This window comes from Bactrocera oleae, chromosome 3, assembly GCF_042242935.1.
Source record: "Bactrocera oleae isolate idBacOlea1 chromosome 3, idBacOlea1, whole genome shotgun sequence".
NCBI classification, from domain to species: Eukaryota; Metazoa; Arthropoda; class Insecta; order Diptera; family Tephritidae; genus Bactrocera; species Bactrocera oleae.
Window position 1 is genome coordinate 47,058,259 of NC_091537.1, and position 27,193 is coordinate 47,085,451.

Genomic DNA, 27,193 nt, shown 5'->3' on the forward strand with positions numbered 1-27,193 from the left:
TCGGCCATAACACGGCGATTGTTGTCTTCCAAATTGTTATTGTGGCGTTTGTGGCTTATGCGCATAGACCAATAACTTTACATAACCCCACAGAAAATAGTCTAGCGGTGTTAGATCATTGGACGCCAATTCACAGGTCCAAAACGTGAAATTAGGCGGTCACGATCACTTTCAATAAATCGATTGTGGCACGAGCTGTGTGACATGTTGCGCCGTCTTGTTGGAACCCCAGCTCCTGGACATCATGGTTGTTCAAATCAGGAATGAAAAAGTTAGTAATCATGGCTCTATACCGATCACCATTGACTGTAACGTTTTGGCCATCATCGTTTTTGAAGAAGTACGGACAAATGACACCAGCCCATAAAGCGCACCAAACGGTCAATTTTTCTGGATGTAACGATGTTTCGACATACACTTGAGGATTAGCTTCACTCCAAATGCGGCAGTTTTATTTTTTGACGTAGCCATTTAACCATAAGTGCGCTTTATCGCATCATACGATAAAATTAACGTAATGCGCGATACGTATTCCGCACAGAGCCGTTATTTTCGAAATAAAATTGCACTATTTGCAAGCGTTGTTCTGGCGTGAGTCCATACATGATGAATCGCGAAACCAAACTGAGAATAAATCACTTGACAACTGGTAAATCGGTAGCCATCTTGAAAAGTAATGCCAACTTAAAGCTCTAGAATAGCGAAAGTCGCACAATCAAATATTTTATTTTTATAATAGTAGTATATATAACTCACATACTGACCGACATATTCGCCATAAGGTTTTTTAGAATAATGAAAGTCGTTATATGTAGTATATAGAAGTCGAAGCAATTCGTAGACAAATTTCACATATTTCTGGCATTAAACTACAGTGTATCCAATATTATACGCTCAGGTAATTTTGTTAAGATATCTTACATATTGACCGATACGTTATAAAGCCAACCGGAAGTTTGAAAACGTTATATTAGATATATGAGGTATAAGGGTAGTATTGGACCTATTTTATCTATTTTTGGTATTACTACATATTATTAACAGACAAAGATGCTCTCTGAACTTCATTAGAATAATATAGTAATATATAAGACAACCGGATGTTTAAAAACCTTATATGCCGACAAGCACAAGCTTTCACCCGATTTTATCCATTTTAGGCTGAAAGATACACTGTTATTGGAAAAATACGATCTCTTTTAGCGTGTAATTTCCTTAAGATAAGTCACATATTGACCGATATATCCGGAAGTTAGAAAATCTTGATTTAAGGTATAGGGTCTACCAACAAGAACGATGTGATGTTTAATCAATTCCCACAACAGCCGGTTCTACGTTACCGGAATTGACCCGGATTTTATCCGGCCAAGGGCTGTTATTTCGGCGATCTAACCCTGTTTGGATCGGTAAGTTCTAGGTTAAGTTTGTCGTCATTGGAGCAACGCCGCAGGGTTGCTCCGTATCCTCCTGACCCGTGCTGGCATCGAGTCCAACCCGGCCCCGAGGAATTTTACTGCTGCGCTTGCGCTAGAAGGCTCCATCCAAACTCCACCTCGGTTAGGTGCAATACATGCAATGGATGGAGCCATCTTAAGACCTGCTCAGGCCTTAAGACACATAGGGAGTAGATCACGAGTTACGTGGCCCCATGCTGTCAACGCAATACTGCGACATCTGTCTCAACGGCTGTGCAACCTGCACCATGTCCGCGCACTGCGCCGCCACTCCAGTCGAGTGGGGAAGATAGGAGCTCCACGGCCCTAAGGAGCTCACACAGACAGCATGACTTCCAGTCAGACAGTGAAAACCGTTTGGTGCTAGGCGATTTTAACGCGCATTACGATCTTTGGCATTCCTGCCTGTCAAACGATCGAAAGGGGATGGAGCTGGCGGAACAGATTGACGATTCGACATTCTGCACAATGAATGACGAAGCCCCCACCAGAATTATGAGCACCTGTAATAGTTCGCCAGATATTACCATCGCTAGCGGTGGTGTGATAAATAGTATAACCTGGCGACCTATGCTAACTCACGCATCAGACCATCTGCCCATAATTATCTCGATTGATAAACCTCCTGACTTTATTTCTGTAAACAACCGCACCTTTATTAACTTTAACAAAGCTAACTGGGTCGGCTTCACAGAATTTACCGAGAGCACCTTCAACGCACTACCCATTCCTACGGACGTCATCGTTGGCGAGCGTCAATTCGGCAAGGTGATCGCTGCTGCTACTGCTCGCTTCATACCGGCTGGTAGAATCGCGGAACTCCGCCCTAATTTCCCAGCCGAAGCAGCTGTACTCGCAAACGAGCGCGACACCTTACGCCATGCCGATCCCTGTGATCCCCGAAAAAGGGATCTCAATTTGGAGATTCGGCAAATGGTAAACCATCATAAGCGGACAAAATGGATAGAGCACCTGAAGTCCTGCAACCTCTCCCCCGGTGTAAGTAAGCTTTGGACTACTGTCAAAGCCCTGTCAAATCCGGGGAGACATGATGATCGGGTTGAAATTCAATTCGATGGTCATGCCTCCTCGGACCCGAAGAAGTGCGCGAGCTATTTTAGCCGGCAGTTTACACTGCACCCTTCGACTGACAAGACCAAACGATGTGTTACCCGACGGCTGCGCAAAATGCCAAAAGACTGCGCACCACTTACTTTCACCGATGGGGAGGTTCAGAGTGCCATCACAAAGGCCAAATCGTCCAAATCCATTGGCCCTGACGGAATAAGTATGCTGATGCTAAATATCTAGGCTCGACGGGAGTATGCTACCTCACCAAGCTCTTCAACTTGTCGATGGCCACTCTTCAAATACACGATGTGTGGAAAGTCGGAAGAGTGGTCCTACTACTGAAGCCTGGGAAACCTGCCAACAAAAGGGAGTCTTATCGCCCGATAACTCTCCTTTCCCCAGTAGTGAAGACACTTGAGGCCTTGCTACTCCCGACGTTCACTCACCACCTTAGTCTAGCAGAACATCAGCATGGCTTCCGGAAAGTGCACAGCACCACCACAGCACTTAGCGTCATAAACGGCCAGATAGTTCATGGCCTAAACCAGAAGCCACCCTGCGAGAGGACGATCCTCGTAGGGTTGGACTTGTTAAAAGCCTTCGACACAGTCAACCACACGACGCTACTTGACGACATCGAACAATCTACGCTCCCTCCTGGGCTGAAACGGTGGACCATGAACTACCTGAGCTGTCGGCATTCAGCCGTACTGTTTCGAGGTCAAAATTCCAAACTGAGAAGAATTAAACAGGGTGTTCCGGAGGGTGGTGTTCTCTTCCCTTTACTGTTTAATTTCTACATCTCGAAACTCCCTCAACCACCAGAGGGAATTTCCGTGACCTCGTACGCTGATGACTGCACAATATTGACGTCGGGCAATGGAATCGATGGCATGTGCTCTAAAGTAAACGGCCATCTCTCTGATGTTTCTCGCTTCTTCTCTGCAAGGAGTCTGACACTCTCCCCCACTAATGTTGAATGTTGTCTTCGAGCTTCTCGAGCGTTGCTTGTTGATTGACGTAAGCCTTTGATTTAACATACCCCCAGAGAAAATAATTTAGATGAATTAAATTGCATTATCTTGGCGGCCATTTGACTGGGCCATTTCTCGAAGATAAGAATATAAGATATCCGGATTTCTGTGCACTTAAATCAGTAGCGATACGTATTAAAAAAAAATACAGTGATAGTAACCATATCTAGTTTTTATACCAGAATTTAAAGCTTGAATAATCGTATAAAAAAAACTTTATCAGAGGTTAAACATGTTATAGATAAGTATGTTGCACCTAAATTTTTACTTAATGTATATACAAACCTGGGAAGCCATATATATAGCTGCGGCAGCAACTGAAATTGGTGATCTTCCGGGAACAATGTCCATTTCGACAGCTTTTTTCGCTATATATGTCGCCGCTCGTTGTACCATATTTGGAAGGTCTAAAGTAAACGTAACAACAAACCGAAACTATATTTACAAATTCATTAATAAATTAATAAAATATTACCAAGATTGGCACAAAATCTGGACATGAAATCCGCTGTGGTAATTAAATCTACACTTGTTTCAAGTGCTTTTAGAGTCAACTTAAAGCAACGACCAATTTCTTTTTTGCTTATTTTGCTAACAGCACAGATTTCTTTAAAAGTACGAGGAACACCCTCTTGTCGGCAGGCAATATACAAGCACGCAGATGCCTTAGCATCATTAGAACGTCCTTTGAGATTTTTACCATCATGTACCTATAAATAGGATATATAATGTATAAAAAGTACTAAAATTCGAAGAAATTTTTCACCGAAATTTTTATTTCTACCATTAATCATGTATAAAATATCAATTAATGTTCTATTTACTACTATTCGGACACAATTTTTTGCGAAGCACATCTTATGAACTTGATTAGCAAAAGTTGTGGTAGTGTCATATGCATGTTCATGTTGCGTATAATGGGTACGCAAGTCTTACATTTTGGTTAAAGTACACACAGCATTAACACAGCATATTTGCTTATATCATCAAGAACATGTTCAGGTATTTTAATACTAATCTTTAATTTCGCATTCTAAAAAGGCTCCTTTTGAGCCAATAGAAGAATGACAATGCTCCAATTCTCTATATGTTTGTTACAAACTTCGGACTCTGGACTCACGACGCTTCATACCTAAACCATTCCCGGAAACGGTTGAGTCGATCCATAAGAGATGTTGAGATTCTCTGCTATCTCTCTAATACCAACACGACGTATTTCAAGCACTGTTTATCAATTTTTTTGACATTGTATATTGGTGGATGAACCACTCGCATGAGGCAAGTTTTCTATGACTTCACGACTTTCACTGAATGCTTTGTGACACTCAAATACTTGCGTTCATGATAAATTACTCTTTAAAACACTTTTTCAAAATTTTAAACGAGCCCGCTGAAAAACTTTTCCCGTCGTAAACAATCACTAATTGACATAAGGAAATCAAAAAACAAGCCAAAATTGTTATCGATTCGGTTTAAATGAACATGTCCAAATCAAATTTTATAACGGAAAGCTCAAAAAAATTTGCATGCCCGCATTGGCTGTAACTAAGGAGTTGAAGGCAGCTGGCATTGCAAAAATTTACCCTCAAACTATGCGGAACTTCTTGAATTTACTCGATCATAGAGCGTATACACCATAAAACAATCCGCACTTTTGGAAGACAAATATTGCGAAACGTTTACTATGTACCAACTTGATAACGAATTTTGGGACTTTCAATTAAAAGCTCTAGACCGATCGTGTTCAATAAGTATCAAGCTTAACCAACACTTCAAGTGACTTCGTTTGGCACAAAAAAAAAATCCTTTTACAACAATTTTAAGAACACTCAACAATCACAACAAGCAAGTTTACTTGCGCTGGCGCCGTCTGACTTGCGGTAGCTCGCTCGAAACTAACGAGATAATCGTCATTCATTAAGCGCTGGCTGATATTGGCTCGCATTCGCTTAGCCATAGCATTCATTGCTTTGTTGTTAGTTTAGTAGAAATATAGCTTTAAGTCAACGTATTTTTTGTCATTTTAAGAACTATGTTGTTTTAATTTTTATTGATGTTTTTGTCGGGTGACTCCGAAATCAATCTTTTGGTCACAAGATCAAGCTGTGTTATTAATGTTGATGTGGTATTTATACATACCTGTATAACAATAAAATAAAAGCCCAAGTATGATTGTAATCGATTCACTGTTTCGTTTAAGAAAGAATGTACATTCAAATTCAACATATTTATACTCTCACAATATGTTCAGAGTTTTGTCCACCTACCGGTTTTTGTAACACCCAAAACTAATCGAGATATTAGGTGTAGTAAAAAGATCCATTATTTTTGCAATAGTTGGCGTTATTTATCTGTATCTTGCGTTGCCGTCGCGAGATGGTGTTAGAAAGATGACATGCTTGGTCGATTCAGTTTTGTTTGAGCGCGCGTCAAAGCTGGACACTAGCAAAGAGAAAATACGCTATTTTTTACAGTTTTTTGCGATAAGGGCGAAAACGCAAGCCAGGCGGCTGAAAATGTGAATAGCGTTTGTGGTCCTGATACTGTAACAGCTAATCACGCGCAATTTTGGTTTCGTCGATTCTGTTCCGGTAATTTCGATGTCGAAAATGTCGATAAAAAAAAAATGGACATTGCCGAGTCCGACCATCATGTAACCACTGTTTCAATTGCCCAAGAGCTAAAGATTGCACAAAAAACCGTTTGGAACCATTTGAATAAGGCTGGATACGAAAAGAAATTCCATGTATGGGTGCCACACGAATTGACGCAAAAAACCTCATGGACAAAATTTCCATCTACGAATCGCTGCTGAATCGCAACAAAATCGACCCATAGCACCCAAGCGGTTGGTGACTGGCGATGAAAAGTGGATCACTTACGACAACGTCATGGGAAAACGGTCGTGGTCGAAACGCGGTGAGACGGCGGAAACGGTGGCCAAGCCAGGATTGACGGCCAGGAAGGTTTTGCTGTATGTTTGGTGGGATTGGCAAGGAATTATCTACTATGAGCTGCTCTTATACGGCAAAACTCGGAACTGTTCTGTCAACAATTGGACCGTCTGAAGGAAGCAATCGCCCAGAAGAGGCTAGCTTTGGCCAATAGGAGAGGAATTATGTTCCTTCAGGACAACGCCAGGCCACACATATAGATACTGACTCGCCAGAAGTCCGGACCTGGCACCAAGTGATTACCATCTGTTCCTGTCCATGGCGAACAATTTTGCTGGTGAAGAATTCGCTTTAAGAGAGGCTTGTGAAAATCGACTGTCTGAATTTTTTGGCACCGGGAACGTAGGCTTCTATGAGAGAGGCATAATAAAATTACGCTTAAAATGGCAACAAGTTATCGAACAAAACGGTGCCTATTTGACCTAAATCAGATCATTCTAACTATGGTAATTAAAGCCGTCAATTTCTTGCAAGAATATATTTTTACTACACCTAATATATAAAGTTATAGAATATGGATAAAATCGGGACATTACACCCCAGCGTATTTTTCTGGTAATATGTATCAAACTTCCGGATGACTTTATACAGTATATATCGGTCAATATGTAACATAAAAGGTAAAGTTTTGCCAACACCTAAAAATATTTCGCAGGCTTCGGTTCTTGCGAGGGTATAAAATGTTCGGTTGCACCCGAAATTGGCGCTTCCTTATTTGTTTCCATATACAGTTTTAGCAAAATCGCAACCGCCTTGGATTCTTGCAAATTGAGAGAAAATCTAATATTGTGCGCCGGAGCATAGCCACCCATACTTGTTTATTCTTGCAGTTTTCGTTCAAATCCTTCACAGGAATGCAAGGTTCGTCCTGGGATGATTTTGCGATGTATGTCGGAGAATTCGATACAGCTTGCGTGTGTTCCTACTCCATCGAAATTTTTAAACTCTTGCAACATGTTGCTACAGGGTATAATAGTTTTGTTCACCTATCGGTTGTTTGTATCACCTAAAAATAATCGACTTGGATAGAGGGTTATATATGTATATAGAAATGATATAAATAAATAAAATGATAAAAGATCAGGATGATGAGACGAGTTGGGACTGTCTGTCTGTCCGTCCTTCCGTCTGTGCAAGCGATAACTTGAAAATCCCCACAAAACGCCATTAATCGAAAACCTATAAAATGCTATATTACGCACTAAATTAAGATATAATATATGTTTACCTGTAATTTGGTACAGGGAATCGCACTAACAAGGGACACCTGTGGGTTTAAAAATGGGCGTGACCCTGTGCTCTAATAGAATTAATGTATATGTTTCTTAAACCACTAAAGCTATGTTTCTTAAACCACTAAAGCTACAATATTTGAATTCGCTTAGAACAAATTCTTTAAGAGCCGGTAGCGACAGTGAGAAAATGGATAAAATCGCTATAAATCAATAACTAAATACGCCAGAGACTTTAAATTTTACACCCATGATAATACAAAAGGACTTTTATAAGAGCCGGGGTCGACCGATATTGACCAAATTTAGTATGTAGTTTTACCTTGATATTCTTATAGTCCAGTTTCAAATAAAACAAAATTTTCTATTCTGTCTGATTCTTTCACTTTCCAGTATGCAAATCAAGCAACAATTAATGTATCGGGATAAAACTTTGCCCGAATAGGGCGCTTAAAGTAGGCCACCTTATGACAAAAAATTTTCAAATTCGGAGTACAACTGTTCAAGTCCCAGATACCGGAAATGTGGACCCGAGTTCTTAACAACATTTTATCGAAAATATCGGTCAATCTGTGAGATATGTTACTGAAATTTGGAGCAAATGCTTTCCTGATAACATTATATCTGTATGCCAAAATTTAATTGAATAAAGATTTTCGAACTTCCAGTTTTCAATATGTGGGCTATCTTAGTGAAAACGAAAGAGCGTGTTTTACGAATAGCAGTGTAAATGTGTTCCAAAAATGAATAAAATCGAGTGAAACCTTGCCCTAGCCCCCCCATATAACTAATATCAAGATTTTCGAACATCCGGCTGACTTCATAAATATTGGTGATGGTAAGTGTACCTTATTAAAACTTAGGGAGCATATTATTATATCATATAAAAATTGATAAAACCGGGTCACTACACCTTTTAGACCCCATATACCTAATACATAATTTTCAAAAAACAGGACTTTTAAAAAAAAGTAAGAACAAATGGATTTATCGGCAAAATCAATTAATTTTATTCAAAATAGTCTCCTTCTGTTTTAATACAGGCTTTTGCACGGTCCAAAAGCATGTCGAACGAGTGCTTTAGCTCGTGGCCCGGTATGTCCGCCAGTATGCCGGTGCAAGCCTTTCGAATGGCCTCCACGTCTGCATAACGCTTTCCTTTCATCGGCAAATGCATTTTTCAAGGAAGAAGTCGCACGGTGCCATATCAGGTGAATACCTGATGGTTGATTGTTAAAATGTGATTTTTGGTCAAATCGGCCACAAGCGTCGATCGATGAGACGGCGCATTATCGTGCAACAAACGCCAACTTCCATATTCGCGATATTCGGGACGAACACGTCGAATACGGCGCACCAAACGCTTCAAAACACCAAGGTAGAATACCGCATTAACTTTTTGGCCGGGTGCAACAAATTCGTTGTGGACAATACCCTTGGAATCATAAAAACAAGTCAGCATTGTCTTAATTTTTGACTTCTCCAGCGCGATTTTTTGGGTTTCGGCTCGTCCGTCTTTATGTCCTCACGACCACTTTGGGATAGGCAATCATCGCCATAAACTTGTTTCATCAACTGAAACGTTTCGGTAAAAGTTTTACCAATTTTAAAACAAAATTTAATGTTGGCTCTTTGTTCGAAGCTAATTTTCGCACCGATGACAAAAACATACTGACACTTAAAACGAAGAAACTTCTTTTCTTCTTCAATCTTTTGGTCACAAGATCAAGCTGTGTTATTAATGTTGATGTGGTATTTATACATACCTGTATAACAATAAAATAAAAGCCCAAGTATGATTGTAATCGATTCACTGTTTCGTTTAAGAAAGAATGTACATTCAAATTCAACATATTTATACTCTCACAATATGTTCAGAGTTTTGTCCACCTACCGGTTTTTGTAACACCCAAAACTAATCGAGATATTAGGTGTAGTAAAAAGATCCATTATTTTTGCAATAGTTGGCGTTATTTATCTGTATCTTGCGTTGCCGTCGCGAGAGGGTGTTAGAAAGATGACATGCAGTGTCATGGGCTAGGCGGTTGGCAGCTGCTTTGCCCACTCTTATTACATTGCTTTGTCAGTTTGTGCTAATGTACGTAACTGCTTTTTTTGTACATACACGCTTTATCGGCAATCACAACATTTAAATAAATGTTCGAATTAATCAACTATCAAAAGCATTCTATTTTTTAACTATTCACTTAATTTCTTAAAAATACGGGCCTGGCGGGGCCCTTCTCGGCGGGGGAATCGAAACGCTTTTCAAACCCTCTTGTACTGAAATAACTACCTACATATATCGCTGACACAAACCTGTTTCTGGTATTTGGGGAACAAGCTATCTTATTAATTTCTTAAAATTTATTTAACATATATGCAAGCATGTATTTTCTTTCTAGTTAAAGGTTAACGTTATAAAAATTTACCTGCGAAATCTCTAATTATTTCGCATTATCTTAAAATGCAATGCACCACCAATAATTCGTTAGTTTACAGTCCTTTTGTTACTGTGTGAAAAAATCTATTTTAATAAAAATTTGAATGTTGGATTAAAACTGTTTAAATTATATAAAATAAATGAATACAAACAATTTAGTAGAGTTGATGAATAAAAGAGTGAACAGTATAACTGTAACACTCATTTAAAACGTAAAAAGTTATGTACCATATGTACATCTTAAAACTATAAACCTGTATCAGCAAAAAACAGGCAAGCTTCAGAACAGAAACACGGTACCGAGTGATAGAAGAGATTTTCTGAGTAATAATATATTGTATAGCTATCGGAAACTTATATTTCTTATTTAAGTTCAAAACACACTTCATATGCTTTCGCTTAATATATCTGTTATTAGTCTATGTGCATTAAAATGTATAAATATTTTACTTTTATTGTTTTTAAGGAAAACCATATATTTTAACAAGTAAGAAAGATCGTTTCGTTAATGGATGTAGTACTTAATTAGATACCAGATTATTGTACTCCATCCAGTATTATTTATTTATTATCTTATGCTATAGGTCATAGACTCATTTACTTTCTTTACTACTATTTATATTAAATTTAACCTAATTAACTCAAATGGGATATACATATGTGATACAAACTCTTCGGCTAAGTTAAATTAAATATATTGGATATATGATGAATAAGTCATCCAGAGAATCGAAAAGGGTTACACCAAAGTCTACTTCACTTAATATCATTAAAATATCATACAATTTGGCGAGCATACTCAATTATACTCTAGATCATATTTAAACGGAATTTTATGAAGATAACTCACACACTGACCGACATGAAGAATTGAAATTTGGGGTTACAGGTTGTATTCAACCATTTTATTCATTTTGGCAGTAAGACAAATTATTAGCAGGAAATGATACTATCTGAGTTTAATTAAAATTCGCTTTTTGAATGACTGACATATTATAACATATATGCTATAAAGTCAACCGGAAGTTTGAAAATTTCAATAACATATCTCCCAGATTGACTGATAGTTTAGGTAAGCTTGAAAATAAATGATCCGATTTCAACAATTTTTAGACGTGAGATGACAAACCTAACAGCACTTTTTGTGCAAAGTTTTATTTCGATAACGTCCTTGGCTCTCGATTTATATACTGTAATTTGAAAGAGCTACGTATAAACATTAAAAATTGTTGTATATGGAAATTAGGAGTGGTTTTAGTCCGATTATGCTCATTTTCACAATGTAAGAATTTAGGGATACTGTTATGCAAAAATGTGGTTAAAAGTGGTTCGTAAAATATATGATTTCAATTAATAATAGGCGGTGCCACACCAATAATCAAATTTTGACACCGGCTCCTGTGAAGCCCTTTCCAACAAACTTGGATGTGAAATTTATTGTTTCTAACTCACACATGTAATGAGTTATGGTAATGTTAATAGTTTTCAACATAACAGTTATATAAGGTGTGGGCGCAGTTATCATCCGATTCCCCCCATTTTCACACTGCCTTAGGAGATGCCGTAATTATTTGTTCTGAGCAAGTTTGGATTATAGATTACAGCTAAGATTTAAAAAAGTTCAAAGTAAATATGTTTGTCCTTCCCTTCTGAGATTCGCTTTACTAAATTATAGTTTTACATCTTAATTTGAGCATATTCCAAGCAAGACTTTGTGCCATAAGTCGATATGCAAAAATAAATTTTCAACCGTACATTCCTAGGGAATGTATCGTCGCCTTGTGTTTTTAGCATTTCCCATAATTCCTTAATTTTATTTTTACTGCTCAACAAGTTTTTCAATTTATAACCTGGTTTTTTCTATGGAGTTGTAAGCTTGTAAACTATTAAAAGTTAAAGTTCATAAATTTTTTATTTTCTTTTAATATTTTTCCGAAATAAGCTGACTTATGTTCAACATGGTAGCAGTTGTAGTCAACCGCACTAGCAGTGGTGAAAACCGCAATACCACGAAAAAGTGAAAGTTCGAAGTGCCGACATTTTTTTGGAGGATTAAGCTTATACTATTTTTATACTCTCGCAACCTGTTGCTACAGAGTATAATAGTTTTGTTCATCTAACGGTTGTTTGTATCACCTAAAACTAATCGAGTTAGATATAGGGTTATATATATATAAATGATCAGAATGAAGATACGAGTTTAAATCCGGGTGTAACTTGAGTAAAAATTGAGATATCTTTATGAAACTTGACATGTTTCTTGGTACCGTGAGAAGGTTGGTATTGCAGATGGGCGAAATCGGACCACTGCCACGCCCACAAAACGCCATTAATCAAAAACAAATAAATTGCCATGACTAAGCTCCGCAATAAGATACAAGACTGTTATTTGGTACACACGATCACATTAGGGAGGGGCATCTGCAGTTAAAAATTTTTAATGTGCATATCTCCTAAACCGCTAATTGTCTAAACCGAACCAAAACTGTTCAAGCCCCTAAGTACTAAATATGTGGACCCCAGTGCCTATAGTTGACCTTCTACCGAAAATATCAGTCAATCCACAAAGAAATCTCAAACGAGTGTACCATTTGACTTTGCGAGAGTATAAAATGTTCGGTTACATCCGAACTTAGCCCTTCCTTACTTGTTTTATAAAAATATCGAATTTCAGAACTTCAACTAAAATGCAGTTGAGTTGGAAGCCATTTCTGCAATAGCGACCACCGACCAACCATAAAAAAAACAATCCTGTTCGATCCTACAGTATAAATATAATAAATATTGATAGTAAGTGTTAACAAATATGGTACACATAAGAGTAAAATCACTATAAATTCAAAAATAGCATAGCAATGCCAGTATTTTGTTTCGGATTATACCTATATAATATAAACATACATATCATATTCAAAACCAACAGAATATGTATGTATAAATAAAATGTTTAAGAAATGTTAAAAATTTTAAAAATGTTTTAAATTAGGTATCTGAAAATGCAACCCTGCGTCAGCTGACGATTAGGAAAATTAGAAAAGTATAGCTATATGTTTTTTGTATGACACAGCTGAATGAGTGCAACGAGGATGCATGATCACACGTACACGTACATTTTAGGAGAAAGTGGTGAGGATTTTTACGCCGCCTATTGCGCGTTCACCAGTTTTGAGGGTTTGAAAACGTAGTGTTTCACTAGTTTTATAACCACTTTTGGCTGGCAGGGTCAGAATTGAATTCGATTTACTTGTCAATTGACCGTCACTGTTGTTGTTAAAAAGAGACACTTACGACTTATAATGCTTAATATTGTTTTACATGTATATGGAAGAATGAAACAGCTGGAATATTTAGTACTGTCGTCACTAACGATCAAACGAACAGTAACTGGACTCTCAACTACGGTTTTTCCAAAAGCAAATTTTGTATACGCCAAAATGAGGTAGCACACATTTTCATAGCAGTTCCGAGAATTTTTGAAATACCCAGGCTGCCATTATTTGAAAAAATCAAACAAGTTGGACGTTGTTCAAGTTGGAATAAATTTTAGCCTCTTACATTAACTTAAATAAAGTGGAAGTATATACAAATAATAAAAACAAATTTCAAATAAATTTTCTTCTTAATTTAGACGTTAAGATAAACTCGTGAAAAGGAGAGATTGAGATGAGGCACCATAGAATGTACGCTTTTGTTTGAACTAGAAACTAATTTTTTGTTGTACATTTTTTTTGATTATATGTGCATTGTCTTGTTTGTTTCATATTTATAATTTTATATTGTTTATATTTATAATTGAAAAAAACAATTATATATATTTATATATTTATATGCACATATGTATAATCAAAAAAAAATGTACAACAAAAAATTAGTTAATAGTTCAAATATATATATATATAAATATGTACGAATATATGAATTAAATGTTTAGAGTTATTAAAGGAACCACAATTATATTTTTAACTGCGCAAAACAGTATTTTCATTTATGATCGATTTTCAGTCATTGTAGACAGTTTTCAGCTATGATAGATTTATAGCGCAATTCAGTAAGCAGTCTCTAGTCACTTTTTAAGACCTTTTGAAAAAAAGTCTCAATTTGAGGCAAGTTACTATTCACGATAGAGTCTCCAGTCTTCAGTCATAAAATACTGTCTCTAATTTGTCAGCTGATAGTAAGTAGGTCACAACACTAATAAGCATTATTGTTTTCCCCATCTTATATATATTGACACTTCATTTTAAAAATCATCATATATATTAATCGATTGTCGGATTTTATGTTTAGCAAGCAACTCAAATACGTAATAATAAAAAAAAATAATTTCAAATAAATTCGTAACTATTGTGATTTCAAGTACATTTTATTTATTTTTATTGGTAATTATGCTTTTTTTTTGTGCAATTGATGTGCAATTCTAAACAAAATGGTTAATACAAAAAATTATATATGCAATTTTAAGAAAACAACAAATAAAACTAAAACAACTCGCATGTACTCAATTTTGCACCTTACAGAAACTTTCAAAAAATAACTAATTTTTAGTATTAATCCATAACCCTTTATTACACAAAACACTTTGTACACGGTTTGGCATACTTTTCACCAAATTCTGTATAATTTCATTTGGAATGCTTTGCCATTACCGCTGTATCCGTTGCCAAATTTCGTCCACATTCATTGGGGTTGATCGGTATTGTCCCAACTTTATTTTGACCACAAATTAGATTAGGATTGAGATCAGGATTTTGGACTGGCTCCTGCATCAGTAAGTAATTTTGTTCCGTAGGCCATTACATCCCGATTTTGGACATATATTTTGGATCGCCTTTATGTTAAAATATGGCTTCTTCATTAAGATAAGCACTCCTCTCCACTAAATCGGATATATGAGTCTGCAAAGTATGCAGATTGTTTTCTTTCTTCATTATTCCATAGATTTTTTGCAGAGGTACAACATGCCACCAAGGGAAGCAACCTCATACCATGATGGCCCTATCACCATACTTCACTGCTTGTTTAACATGGTCCTTTTGGATGGTCTTCCGTGGGCGATATTGTCAATGTCGCTGAGCGCTCTTCTGGCCTTCCACTTATTAACAAGCTTATTTATTTCTATGAATGCGTTCTTTGGTGTCAAGTGCTTGTTCGTATTTATATTTTTTTATCACTAGACGTGCGTCTGCATCCGTCTAAAATTTTTCTGTGGGCCCTTACATGTACTTTGGAAACAATAACTCGCCTTTTCTGAACGCTTATGATCATTGATTGGTTTATTTTAAGCTCTAAGCTACTATTTTTGAGGAAGAGCCTGCTCTTGTCATGGCTATTATATTCTCCTCAATGCGTGGTGATAGCTTCCTTCATTATTTTGAAGAGCTATAGAATTAATGTTATAACTGTTAAAAACAATGTTTTAATTTATTAAAAAGTTCTTACCAGGCGCAATAAAGCACAATTTCAGTTAAATGTTTTATTTAAGTCGTAAGCAATGCAAACTTACGGCAAACTTTGATATTTTTTGTTAAAAGCTTAACTATGCACCCGTTAAGTTATTGGGTACATGCGAGTTCTTTTAGTTTTATTTGTTTCTTTCTTAAAATTGCATATTTTATTTTTTATATTATTAACCATTTTGTTTAGAATTGAACATCAATTAAAGGGAAAAAACTTTTAAAATTTTCTTTGCTACTTCTACCATTATGCAGGAATAAATATCGAAAAAGGTAAATATCACTAACATGTACTCATTTGTGCTCCCTACTGTATGTTACACTCCTATGCAAAAAAAAAAGACAGTTAAATTATCCCTATTTAAAGTTCTATAACTTGAGTATGAATCTTCTAGCGGCAAGTAGCTTTTTTATTTGTGTATAAATAAACAGTTTTGAATATATTTGTATTATCATTAAACCAGTTCTAAGAACGGATGTTATATTTCAGGATGATTCTGCGCCATGTCACCGATCTAACAAAGTAAGTTATGTTTTAAATCTCACAAGTGTTTTGTTTAAATTTCAAATCAAAAAACCAATAATTTATTCTTAATTTGTTGCAAATAAAAAAATTTCTGAAAAAAACGGTATTGTTCAAATGGAATGGGGACGTAAAAAAATAAGAGACCTAAAAAAAAGCCGAATAAACCTAACCATAACCATAACCATAACATTATAATGGACAATTGGCCCAACGGTATTTCGGAAGCATTGTTGCAAAACCTGGTTCCATCAATGCCGAGACGTATTAAAGCCATAATTAAGGCGAAAGGCGGTGTGACTAAATTTATAACATTTATAATAAAATAATTCATTTTTGTTTAGAATTAATTAATTGTAAGATCTTATCAAAAGAAAAACAAACAATAAAACGTTCGTTATTGAATATGCTAATAACAAATATAGTATAAAAATATTGAAAATATGTATGAAGCGTATTGATTTGACTTCATAATTTTGTATTCCGCATTCCTCTTAGAAAACAGAATATTACGTCAAGGCAATGGATATATCGACCATATCAATATTAAGACCTAATCGAGATGATCTCCATATGAAAGCCAAACGTTGACCAACTGCTCATCTGACAACGCGTTTGAAGCAAAATAGGATCAGCAAATGCAACGGCTTTTTCACAGCACGCGGTCAACTGCCATGAAATTATGACAAAAACTTACAAGCAGGATGTTTTAGAAAGTGTGTTAAAGCAAAAAAAATTTAACTATATTAAAAAATGTATTATAGTTTCGGCCTGAGTACTTCTCATAATAAAATTATGCGCAATTCTACATTTCCTTGCTAACGGTAGTTAGTGGAAATTTACAAATTTATTAAGGTTTTGAATATTATGAAACACCGCATTTGTGTGCACTCAATCCGTACATGCGTGCGACAACCAAGAGCTGCCACCTCCTAATCCAGAGTGTTATGCGACTCCCGTGCTCATTGAATGATTTACAGCCAGGAGGTAATTCGACTGTTGTCTAACGAAGCCTTCCTAATACCGAGCCGCATTGGAAAGTAACGGTGGGCTTACCGCGTCATTGGGCTCTGGTGCGGCGAACTTTTGTGTGCTTTTTAATAAACGCTGACCCGATGGCTCACCATGCCGAACCTAAGGTCGTACGAACAAGATGAACAAACAACAAACACAACCGCGAACGACCACGGACAAGAACAACACAAGCACCGGTGCAGGTAAGGGAGATTCAGGGACTAAACGCAAGTTCAGCTTCCTGGACGCACTTTCGCCAGAGGAGCGAGCGCTATTCGAGGAGTATGCCAGGGACGACAATGATGACATTCGTTCCCACGACAGTCGGGTCTACGTAACCGGAACGGACCCGGATTTGATCCGGTCAAGGACTGTAAACTCGGCAGAATTCTGCCGCTACAACAACAACAACAACAACATGACATACCTCCTGCAGCGACGTTCAGCAGGTGAAATCTACTGCGGCCGGCGCGGACAAAGCGAGCCCCACCATACGAATGAACTATGCAACACGCGAGTCGGTGGCGACAAATGTATTGATGAGCTTTACGCTCGTCTTCCAACCTGCGGTACCTGTGCGACTTCGTAAGAAAGTGTACGTGCAATGTTTTAAAGTTGATTTGTAGAATTATCAACTTTGTGCTCGGCTCGGCTTTGAGAGTCTACTTTGCACCCTCTACTAGGCACCGTACGCCATATGTTGGTGTACAATTTTTATATTTACTGCAATAGTGCAATCTTGTAAGACTTAGCAAATCGGTCTTAAACTTTATTAATCTGGAGCCCTCCAGTAGTGGCTGAAACTTAAAAAGTGGATATAAAAGTTAAAAATGTATGAGTATAATTCATTATAGAGCAAAAAAACGCGCACTTTAAGTAGTTGAACTTTTTAACTTTAAATGCAAATATCTCAATAACCATAAGTCAGTAGCTACTAAATGTACATTGTACATATTGTCTTAATGCGGGGAACCTCTTCTAATTGTGCATACCTATTATAACATCGAATTCGATGAATGCTATTCTAAATCCCTGCCCTCATTTCAATCCCGCATTCAAGGGATGCTATTTTAAATTTTACCCAAAATTTACACTTTACCTACCTGTTTAAAGAGATTGTTAGCCCGATCAACTATTGTTTTTGGAAGATTTATCCGATCAGCCATTGTAGATATTTCTTTGAAGGCTGATATCAATGATCTATCAGAGCTACTCATTGTGCGTCTATTTTGATATTTTGGTGCACCAAATGCGTCATAAGATGCAGAGCCTGTTCCCGGACCAATTATTGTTGACAGATCGCCCCCACCAAGCAACGGATTTTCAGCTCCTCCGACACGGCTTGGATCAACACCACTTTTTTCATTACTAAACGTACGCCACTCCGAGCCTACATCAATAACACGATCACCAACTACAAGTCCACATTCTGAACAAATCATGTCTCCAGCCCTGTAGTCCTCAATTAATGGTGCTTCAGGATGAGCATAGCAGCATAATTTGCTACTGCTATCGGATCTTAATATGTATATGCAACACTTTCGGTATTAATATACATTACAAAACACTTGATATACTCACCTACTACTTATATTCGACATTTCTTTCTAATATTGAAAATATTGGGATATATAGTAAATATTACTAGAAAATTTTTGGAGAAACTACTTTTCTTTAGATCTCAATTAGTACATAAACACAGAAACCGTCCTATTCTGAGACTTATTAGCGCTGAAAGCTAACCCTAGCAGGAGATCTAGGCAATCAATAAATGTTATTCAGACAACTTTATTGCTATCAACATCTCGATTGGAGCCTGCATATTGCTTTAATTGGCAACATCCTTATGAGCCATTAATCGGTTAAGTCGCCGACTAAATACGTAACAGAGCTACAAGAAAAGGTTAAGGTTTCTATCAGTAACTTATATATGTGGTAACAATACTGTAACGGATTTCTCAATAAAGCACCTACCTTGTAACTAACACTTGAGTTCGATCACTGGATTGTTAAATAAAAGTCCCAATTTAATGGCTATAAACTTACTCATAATTTTAATACCAACAACTTAACACTTATTACTCGTTATTCGAGTTTACAACTTCTTACTTACATATATCTTAATTGCTCTTTACGCGGCAACACTCTAACTAAAACTGTGTTTGCTGCACAATCTGGCAGCCCTAATATAGTAGATCTTTAACAGAGTATCGCTTATAGAACATTCTGGCAACTTCGAATTCGTTGTCTAGTTGCTTCTGAGAATTTATCGTCGACTTGATTTTGTTCTATCATCCGTGTTCGTCACAATACCATAATAGAAGTATTATGCTCTGAACACAAAGACGACTGCACGGCAACGAAATTTTCATGTTGACAGATTGATAGCCCAAACAGTCACCGACATTCCTCCCTTCCGTAGTTACCGACCGTCATTGACAGAGATAAAGAGATGAACAACTCGTCTCTCACTGGAAATGAGAGCGCAATAGCTAAACGTCAAAACCTCCTGAACTCAGGCAACTGTCAAAGTTCAGGAGGTCTGACGTTTAGCAATTGGAAAAATAGGGACGGCCAGATTAAAAACCTACAGAAAAATAGTGAACAGAGAGATTTGTTGCTGCTGTTGAAGATCACTAACAAAAATTGAAAAATGCTTAGTTGTATTAATTTTCGATTGAAAATTATAAAAATCATTTATTAATTGAGAGTTAATACATATATTTTTTTGATTAAGCATTAAAAGTTCAAAAATCAATTGTTTTAATATATTACAAAATAACAAAACAGGGTTTAATTATTGCTGCATATGTTTAACGGATACTGGCTACAATGGAAAATGTTATAAAAAACGACAATTTTGAGACGATCTCACACTGGAAAGAGTTGGGCATCCCATTATCCCTGGTCATGGATAAAATCATGGACATATAATTTTGTGCCAATAGTGTGTTTGAAACTTTCTCCCTCGAGTAGTATCTAAGGTATGAGATAGCTACCTAATAGAATGTCTAACTTGAGGTGTGAAACCTTTTGCCAATGCTTGCTATTTATGTGATAGCTTGGAAGCATATTTGTTAGTTGCGGTAAAACAATAGCTTCTGCTGGAATGCGCTTATCCGCTTTGGGGGAAATTAGGGTAATGAGGTAGATTTTGTTTGAATTTCGGACTACTCTTCCGCTCATTCCCGTGATTTCAAAATTGGCAAGTTTATGGTCTTGGTCTATTAAGGCCCTAAGTTGAAACACAGCTCAGCGAAGTGGTAAAAACGGTATTTTTATTTATATGGTTTTCATTGTCATAATTTTTATACTCTCGCAACCTGTTGCTACAGAGTATAATAGTTTTGTTCGCCTAACTGTTGTTTGTATCACCTAAAACTAATCGAGTTAGATATAGCGTTATATATATATAAATGATCAGGATGAAGAGAAGAGTTGAAATCCGGGTGACTGTCTGTCCGTCCGTCCGTGCAAGCTCTAACTTGTGTAAAAATTGAGATATCTTTATGAAACTTGGTAGACATATTTCTTGGTACCGTGAGACGGTTGGTATTGCAGATGGGCGTAATCGGACCACTGCCACGCTCACAAAACGCCATTAATCAAAAACAAATAAATTGCCATAACTAAGCTCCGCAATAAGATACAAGACTGTTATTTAATACACAGGATCACATTAGGGAGGGGCATCTGCAGTTATGAATTTGTTTTAAAAAGTGGGCGTGGTCCCGCCTCTAATATGTTTAATGTGCATATCTCCTAAACCGCTAATGCTATAACAACAAACTTCACTGGAAGCAAATGTTTTTAGCACTTCTATTGACCTTGTGAAAATAGTTGAAATCGGTTGGCAACTCCGCCCACTCCCCATATAACGGTACTGTTAAAAACTACTAAAAGCGCGATAAATCAAGCACTAAACACGCCAGAGACATTAAATTTTACCTCTGGGATGGTATGAGATGACTTTATAGGAACCGCGTTCAAAATTAGACAGTGGGCGTGGCACAGCCCACTTTTCGCTGAAAACCCATATCTTGGGATCTGCTTAACCGATTTGAACCGAATTCGGTGCATAACGTTCTTTTCATATTTCTATGTTATATTGCGAAAATTGGCGAAATCGGACTACAACCACGCCTACTTCCCATATAACACCATTTTAAATTCCATCTGATTCTTTCACTTTCCACTATGCAAATCAGGCAACAATGACTCTATCGGGATAAAACTTTGCGCGAATAATGCGATTAAAGTATGCCACCTAGTGGCCAAAAATATTCTAAATCGAACCAAAACTGTTCAAGCCGCTAAGTACTAAATATGTGGACCCCAGTGCCTATAGTTGACCTTCTACCGAAAATATCAGTCAATCCACAAAGAAATCTCAAACGAGTATACTATTTGACTTTGCGAGAGTATAAAATGTTCGGTTACATCCGAACTTAGCCCTTCCTTACTTGTTACTTTTACACTACAGCAGGAGTAGAAGTACGCGCTTTGACATGACGGCTTCTTAATCGCAGCGTATAACCACCCAACCCGTCGTTAGCAAATTTGGTTTAATACGGTCGGCATAGATAAAATGATCCGAAACTCCTCTCTTTGCTTTCTGAGAGAGCTCATGAACTTTCAGTGCTGCCAAGAAAAACCACGAGTTCATGAGCTACTGAACGGATGACAACCAAAACAATGAACTACCACTAAAAATCCCGCAGAAATAAAATGCGAAATCAGTGGGTAATTTGTGAGATCAGATTTTTTGTTGACTTTTACGTATATTTGTAATCTTTATTTAAAGAGATTTAATATAGCTTTGATTTTAAGAAAGAGCGTGTATTTTGTCGCAGAGTATTGTTTTGCTTAGCAGTACCAATTGTCAACCTATATACATATTTTGTCTAGAATTCCCGGCAAATGTTATGTAAACTTTGACTTCCGAATAAATTATCGAAAGATATTTGTTTATTCAGTATATAAAAACTAAGTAATGTTCATGTTTAGCTTATTTTGAAATATTAAAATATTTTATTAAAATGAGTTTTAAAAGTTAATTTAGAATATCTTTTGTGATTAAAATATACACGTACATATATATAGAAGTCGTATAGGATATTTAGCTTGTTAAACTAATTTTAATTATGTATATTTTTCCGTAAAATGGAAACCGAAAAATACCCAAAAAATACATTAAAAAATCTCAAAACGTATTTCTTTCACTAGTGGCACCATTGTCAAATGTTATAAAAAATGTGGACTTTGACAGCGCTCTCTCAAATCAAAGAGTTTCGGATCAATTTATCTTAAAATTTTATAAACAAAATATCAAATATATTTTTCAGTAATATTTAATTATTTATAACTATAAGGACCGAAAAGAAAATAAGAGCTATGAAAATAACTCAACTTTATATATTTACATATATGGGAAAAAAATTCAAAAAATAAAGTTTACACTCTTATGCTTCCGTAGGGATTTGAAGATATTTTACCACCTACTCAATTTTATTTTATATATAAACACTTATATAAATATTTTTAATTAACAATATCACATTAACTATTGCTGCTTCAGCATTAAACTTTCTTACGAAAAATAATGAACTGATTTTGTCAGTTAATTTTAACGGGATTTTATCTGGCAGTTCATTGTTTTGGTTGTCATCTGTTCAGTAGCTCATGAACTCGTGGTTTTTCTTGACAGCACTGAAAGTTCATGAGCTCTCTCGAAAGGCAAAGAGAGGAGTTTCGGATCATTTTATCTATGCTGCTGATAATAGACTGACTGAGAAAGCGACGATAGCTTTATCCCGTCGTGGTGCTGGTATGGTGAGATATCCGCGAAAATGGTTTTTTTATTCGTGGAAATAAGTTATCTTATCCAAAACAATTATTTATAACTAGGTAGACTATTTTTAATAGTTGATTTCTACATTTCCACTACGGGCATAACTTTTGACAAATTTTGATTAATACGGGCGGTAAGTACGGAAGAGCGGAACGTCGGTGACTGTTTCCAGCATTAGTTACAATTTGTGTGTATACGTATACGATCCCTTACGCTCTTTTAGCGCATTTTAAGGTTTTGCCCTGCTTACGGTCAATTCACATAGAACTTTTGCTTCGCTTCACGTCAGACATTTGTTTTAACAGAAAAGTTCGATGTATGCTTTTGTATGAGTATGTTCACATAAAAAGTTTTCGTTGCGAAGCCAAACACAATGTTGGGCAACTCTCAACTATTTCGTAATTTGACAAACAGCTGGTTTTTTTTTACCGTATCACTCAACAGAAGCCATAGGCACCAATATCTATGTTGGTAAATGTTTAGATTGCATCACAGCTTCAAGGGTGAAATGATGCGAGACTCTTTGAATCGAGAGAGAGCTGTCAAAACCCACATTTTTTTATAACATTTGCCAATCATGCCACTGTCGGACGAAAATGAATTGGGTATTATAAAAAAAACTAGGGGGGATTTTGCATTTCGATATTATTTTTAAGTGCTCCGTCCCCGAGTAGGCCTATATAACGCATATACATCCCTATATACTTGTATTTATATTATAAAATTTTTAAAAAATCATATAACATAAAAAAATAGCATATAAATAAAAAAAAATTATAACAAAGAAACAATACAAGTCATAATAAAAGATAATGGTTTTATAATGAACGTTTTAAATTAAATTAACAAATAAAATTTAGTTGCACGTTATACAAAAGTATTTGTGTCGTTCCTTGAAATTTCGTTTCGCACTGCTTTTGTTAGCTATTTTTAGCGGGTTTATTTCTGGCATCCCGCCTATTTTGACATCAGCTGTTCGAAATTCCCTGATTTTAATAATCAGGGAAAAAGAATACAGAAAAATCAGCGAAAATGAGAGAGTCTTGCATTATGTCATCCTTGACAGCTTGCTAAAAGTACGATGAAGTAATTACCTTTATAATTATAATATAGGGAACCGGAATTAGTACGACATTTGTGCTTGTCGTCGATTTCTACAACACCGTTGGGAAAATTCCATATTGCTTGAAAGTCTTTACAAATTCGTTTCCACTCATGCTTGTTTGGAACTGATAAATAAATGTTATTGATCTCATTACACAAAATATTACATGTTTTAAATATTGTAATACTGTTCACAGTCGATCGTCCCATTTTGAACGAATGGTAAACATTTCCTTGAAAACATTTTAACTTACACACTTATTATAAACTACTTACGTGAGCGTAATTGATGGTCTGTTTGAATGCTTTGTTCACTTTTCCTTAATAAGAGCAAATAGTTCATGCGCGTGGTTATTTTGAATTGCTCTGGATTTTTATAAAGTTGGACAAAATTAGCTGCAAAGAATCCGTTTATATCTTTATCTTGACCCACATCCGTCGCCTTGATCGTATATTTTTGAGACACTTGTACAGCTAAAACATTTTTAATATTATCACTGCAATATCAATCAGACCAAAATTCAATTCTCGCACTTTCTTTTCAAGTAAGACGAAAAAAACAAAACACGAAACATTAAATGTCAGGGAGAAGTGAGAAGCAAGCGTTCATTCTGTCATAGCCTTTACTTACCTTACTTTTCTTCGCTGTCACGTAAGGCAAGGAAAGTTGTATGTAAATGGGTTTCTGCGCTCTTTTAGCACATGCTAAGATTTTGTCCATTATTGCTTATAAGTCACCATTCACCATACTCCTACTACAATTACATTGCTTTTGTTGAAGTAAATGTGCCGCCACATGAATGCTCAATATGTGAAGAAATACTTTCTAGTTTTAGTGTGCATCTAATTGATTCCAGAGCTAATATGTGGCCAGTATTATACCACAAACAAAAATTAAAATCATGGGCAATTTTTTCATTTACCTCCCCTATATTTGCATTTATTTATATAACCAAAAAATTTACTTTGATACACCCTAAACTATAATAGCTTATAACTACATGACATGACTTTTTCTGAAGTACTTCTACGGGTGGTGTTGGCAAACTTTTATATGTTTACCAAGGAATATCATCAATCAAAGCGTCATAACTGGCTCTGGACACTAGTACTTAAGAATCAAAAGTTCACGAATTCCCTTAGTCACATAATTAGCGGTTCTAAGGACCACGATTTTCGGAAAAGACATGACGACATGTACGGAGTAGTTCTTACATTATTATTGATAAAAAAAAGAACAAATTCGGCTGTATTAAGAAAATCTGTATAATGGGAACATTGCACTAGCAACCGTGTTTCTCAAAAACTTTGTAGCTATGGTAAATGCATACTTATTTTTTCAAAAGTTGTGGGTCTTAGATGAGTCAAAGTTATCATAGGCAGACACCCGGGCTGCCTCTCTGCAGGAATGTTTATAATTCTTTATCAATGTTATTAACTATCTTCCCACTTACTACTTATATGTTTTTGAAGAATAAGTCAAATACAACGTAGTGTTTTATGCTCTCATCACATCTGTTTTAAATGTTGGGTGGAACAAATTTGTTTTGTACGACTTTGAAAATCATCAATAATGACTTTCAGCCAAACATTTATTTTTCAGATTATACCATAATATGAATATAGGGATAGCAAGACTTGGCAGTTTATAAGAAGACAGAAACATCTTATTCAAATTGAAATGAAATTAGTTAGAACTAAGTTTCTTTCATTAATGGACTGAAGGATTTTAAGCCATATGGAGACCATCAAAACGCACTCAAATTAGCTTTTATATTTCAAAATTCCATCAACGTTCCGACGAGTTTCGACGATAAGGTTGAGTTTTTTAACTTCTTTCAAATGGTTTATCGATCCGGGAAGATTCTTTCAAAATGACTTGACGGCCATGATTCTAGCAGACCACCTTGTATTAGGAAGACAGTGAAGTGAATTCGGTATTTTGGATATCAGAATTTCTGTTTGTTGTTGGCGTTTTTGAACTACAACAAACAACCAAAGTTAATGTTTGAGGATAACATTCAACCGAGTCGACTCTAGCCAAATTCAGCGTGTGGACACCGCCGATGATGTACATATATTACGATTTTCGTCGCCATAATCGCCCATCGTCATAGTCCTCCAGGCCAACAGTTAAATTCCCATATCTACTTTTATCATACTGCTAATGGGTCTTCAGAGACATTTCATCGCAGCAAATTGACACGGCTTCAAAATTCCAGAGTTGTTATGCTGCTGTACGTGCTATCAGAAATTCTTGGCCAACTTTGAATAAATTGTGTCAAAGTTCTTAGTGATGGCCAATTAGAATAGGGCTTTAAATATCTGTAAGCTAGAGGGAATATGAAGTGAACCCCCAGAGCTATGGTTTTCAATTTAAAAATTTTCTTTTCCGAGGAGTTCTTTCACCTAGGTTCGTATCTGTTTGCGTTTTACAATTTTTCGCCCCAAATTTTCAAATTTCCTAAAGGTGGGGAATATGAGTGTTTCTTACGTATTGTATATTGTATTGAAGGGACACCTCCTGATGTACTCCTTGAAACAGCCGAAAATAACCTGTATGGAACTTAAAGTATTTATCTAAACTTCCACAGTCCGATATTATCTTCACTGTTGGCACTAACAAATATTTATGGTGGGGTTATCTTCTGTTAACCCTAACCAATTTTTATGGTGGTACCATACCATGTCAGACTCAGATACACCAAAATGGTGCATCCATTTCCTCCGCGAAAAAGTAAAAATAAATAAAAAATATGTTACTGTATATAAAAATATTTAAATTAATGGAAATATTATATTATTATATAATTATATAAAAATCGAGCCGAATAAAAATGTAAGATAATTAATCACATACCGAAATAATCGAATTATTGTAAAAAAAATATATATATCATCGCAAGAACATTATTATTTATATCCAGCAATAAACGCAGTTTTCCACCTAATATTTATAAATAACAAAAAATACTTGCGGGTACTGATTATATAAGTATATCCACAGAGGAGGTAATTAAGAGACGATGGGTATGTCGGATTATTTTCTGCTCAAACAAT

At 36.1% G+C, this 27,193-nt stretch overlaps 1 protein-coding gene and 1 long non-coding RNA gene across 4 annotated transcripts in view; one reads left to right on the top strand and one right to left on the bottom strand.

The window, feature by feature from the left end:
* LOC138856174 (uncharacterized) overlaps positions 1-16,608 on the top strand; it is a 37,612-nt gene extending 21,004 nt beyond the window's left edge. Inside the window, exons 2-4 of the long non-coding RNA XR_011395230.1 lie at positions 8,139-8,583; positions 16,132-16,164; positions 16,308-16,608. This is a non-coding gene — a long non-coding RNA (uncharacterized lncRNA). The remainder of the gene's footprint in view (positions 1-8,138; positions 8,584-16,131; positions 16,165-16,307) is intronic.
* TfIIB (transcription factor IIB) overlaps positions 1-18,923 on the bottom strand; it is a 48,076-nt gene extending 29,153 nt beyond the window's left edge. For 2 of the 3 annotated variants that reach the window (XM_070106593.1, XM_014243985.3), the window contains exons 1-4: positions 18,760-18,921; positions 18,282-18,696; positions 4,035-4,269; positions 3,845-3,966 (exon numbers count right to left, since the gene is read on the bottom strand). In XM_070106593.1, the coding sequence (XP_069962694.1) occupies positions 3,845-3,966; positions 4,035-4,269; positions 18,282-18,696; positions 18,760-18,779 (792 nt within the window). In that variant the 5' untranslated portion in view covers positions 18,780-18,921. Of the gene's footprint in view, positions 1-3,844; positions 3,967-4,034; positions 4,270-18,281; positions 18,697-18,759 lie in introns of all 3 variants that reach the window. The other variant, XM_070106592.1, reaches the window with a different exon arrangement.
* Between the last annotated feature and the right edge of the window lie 8,270 nt (positions 18,924-27,193).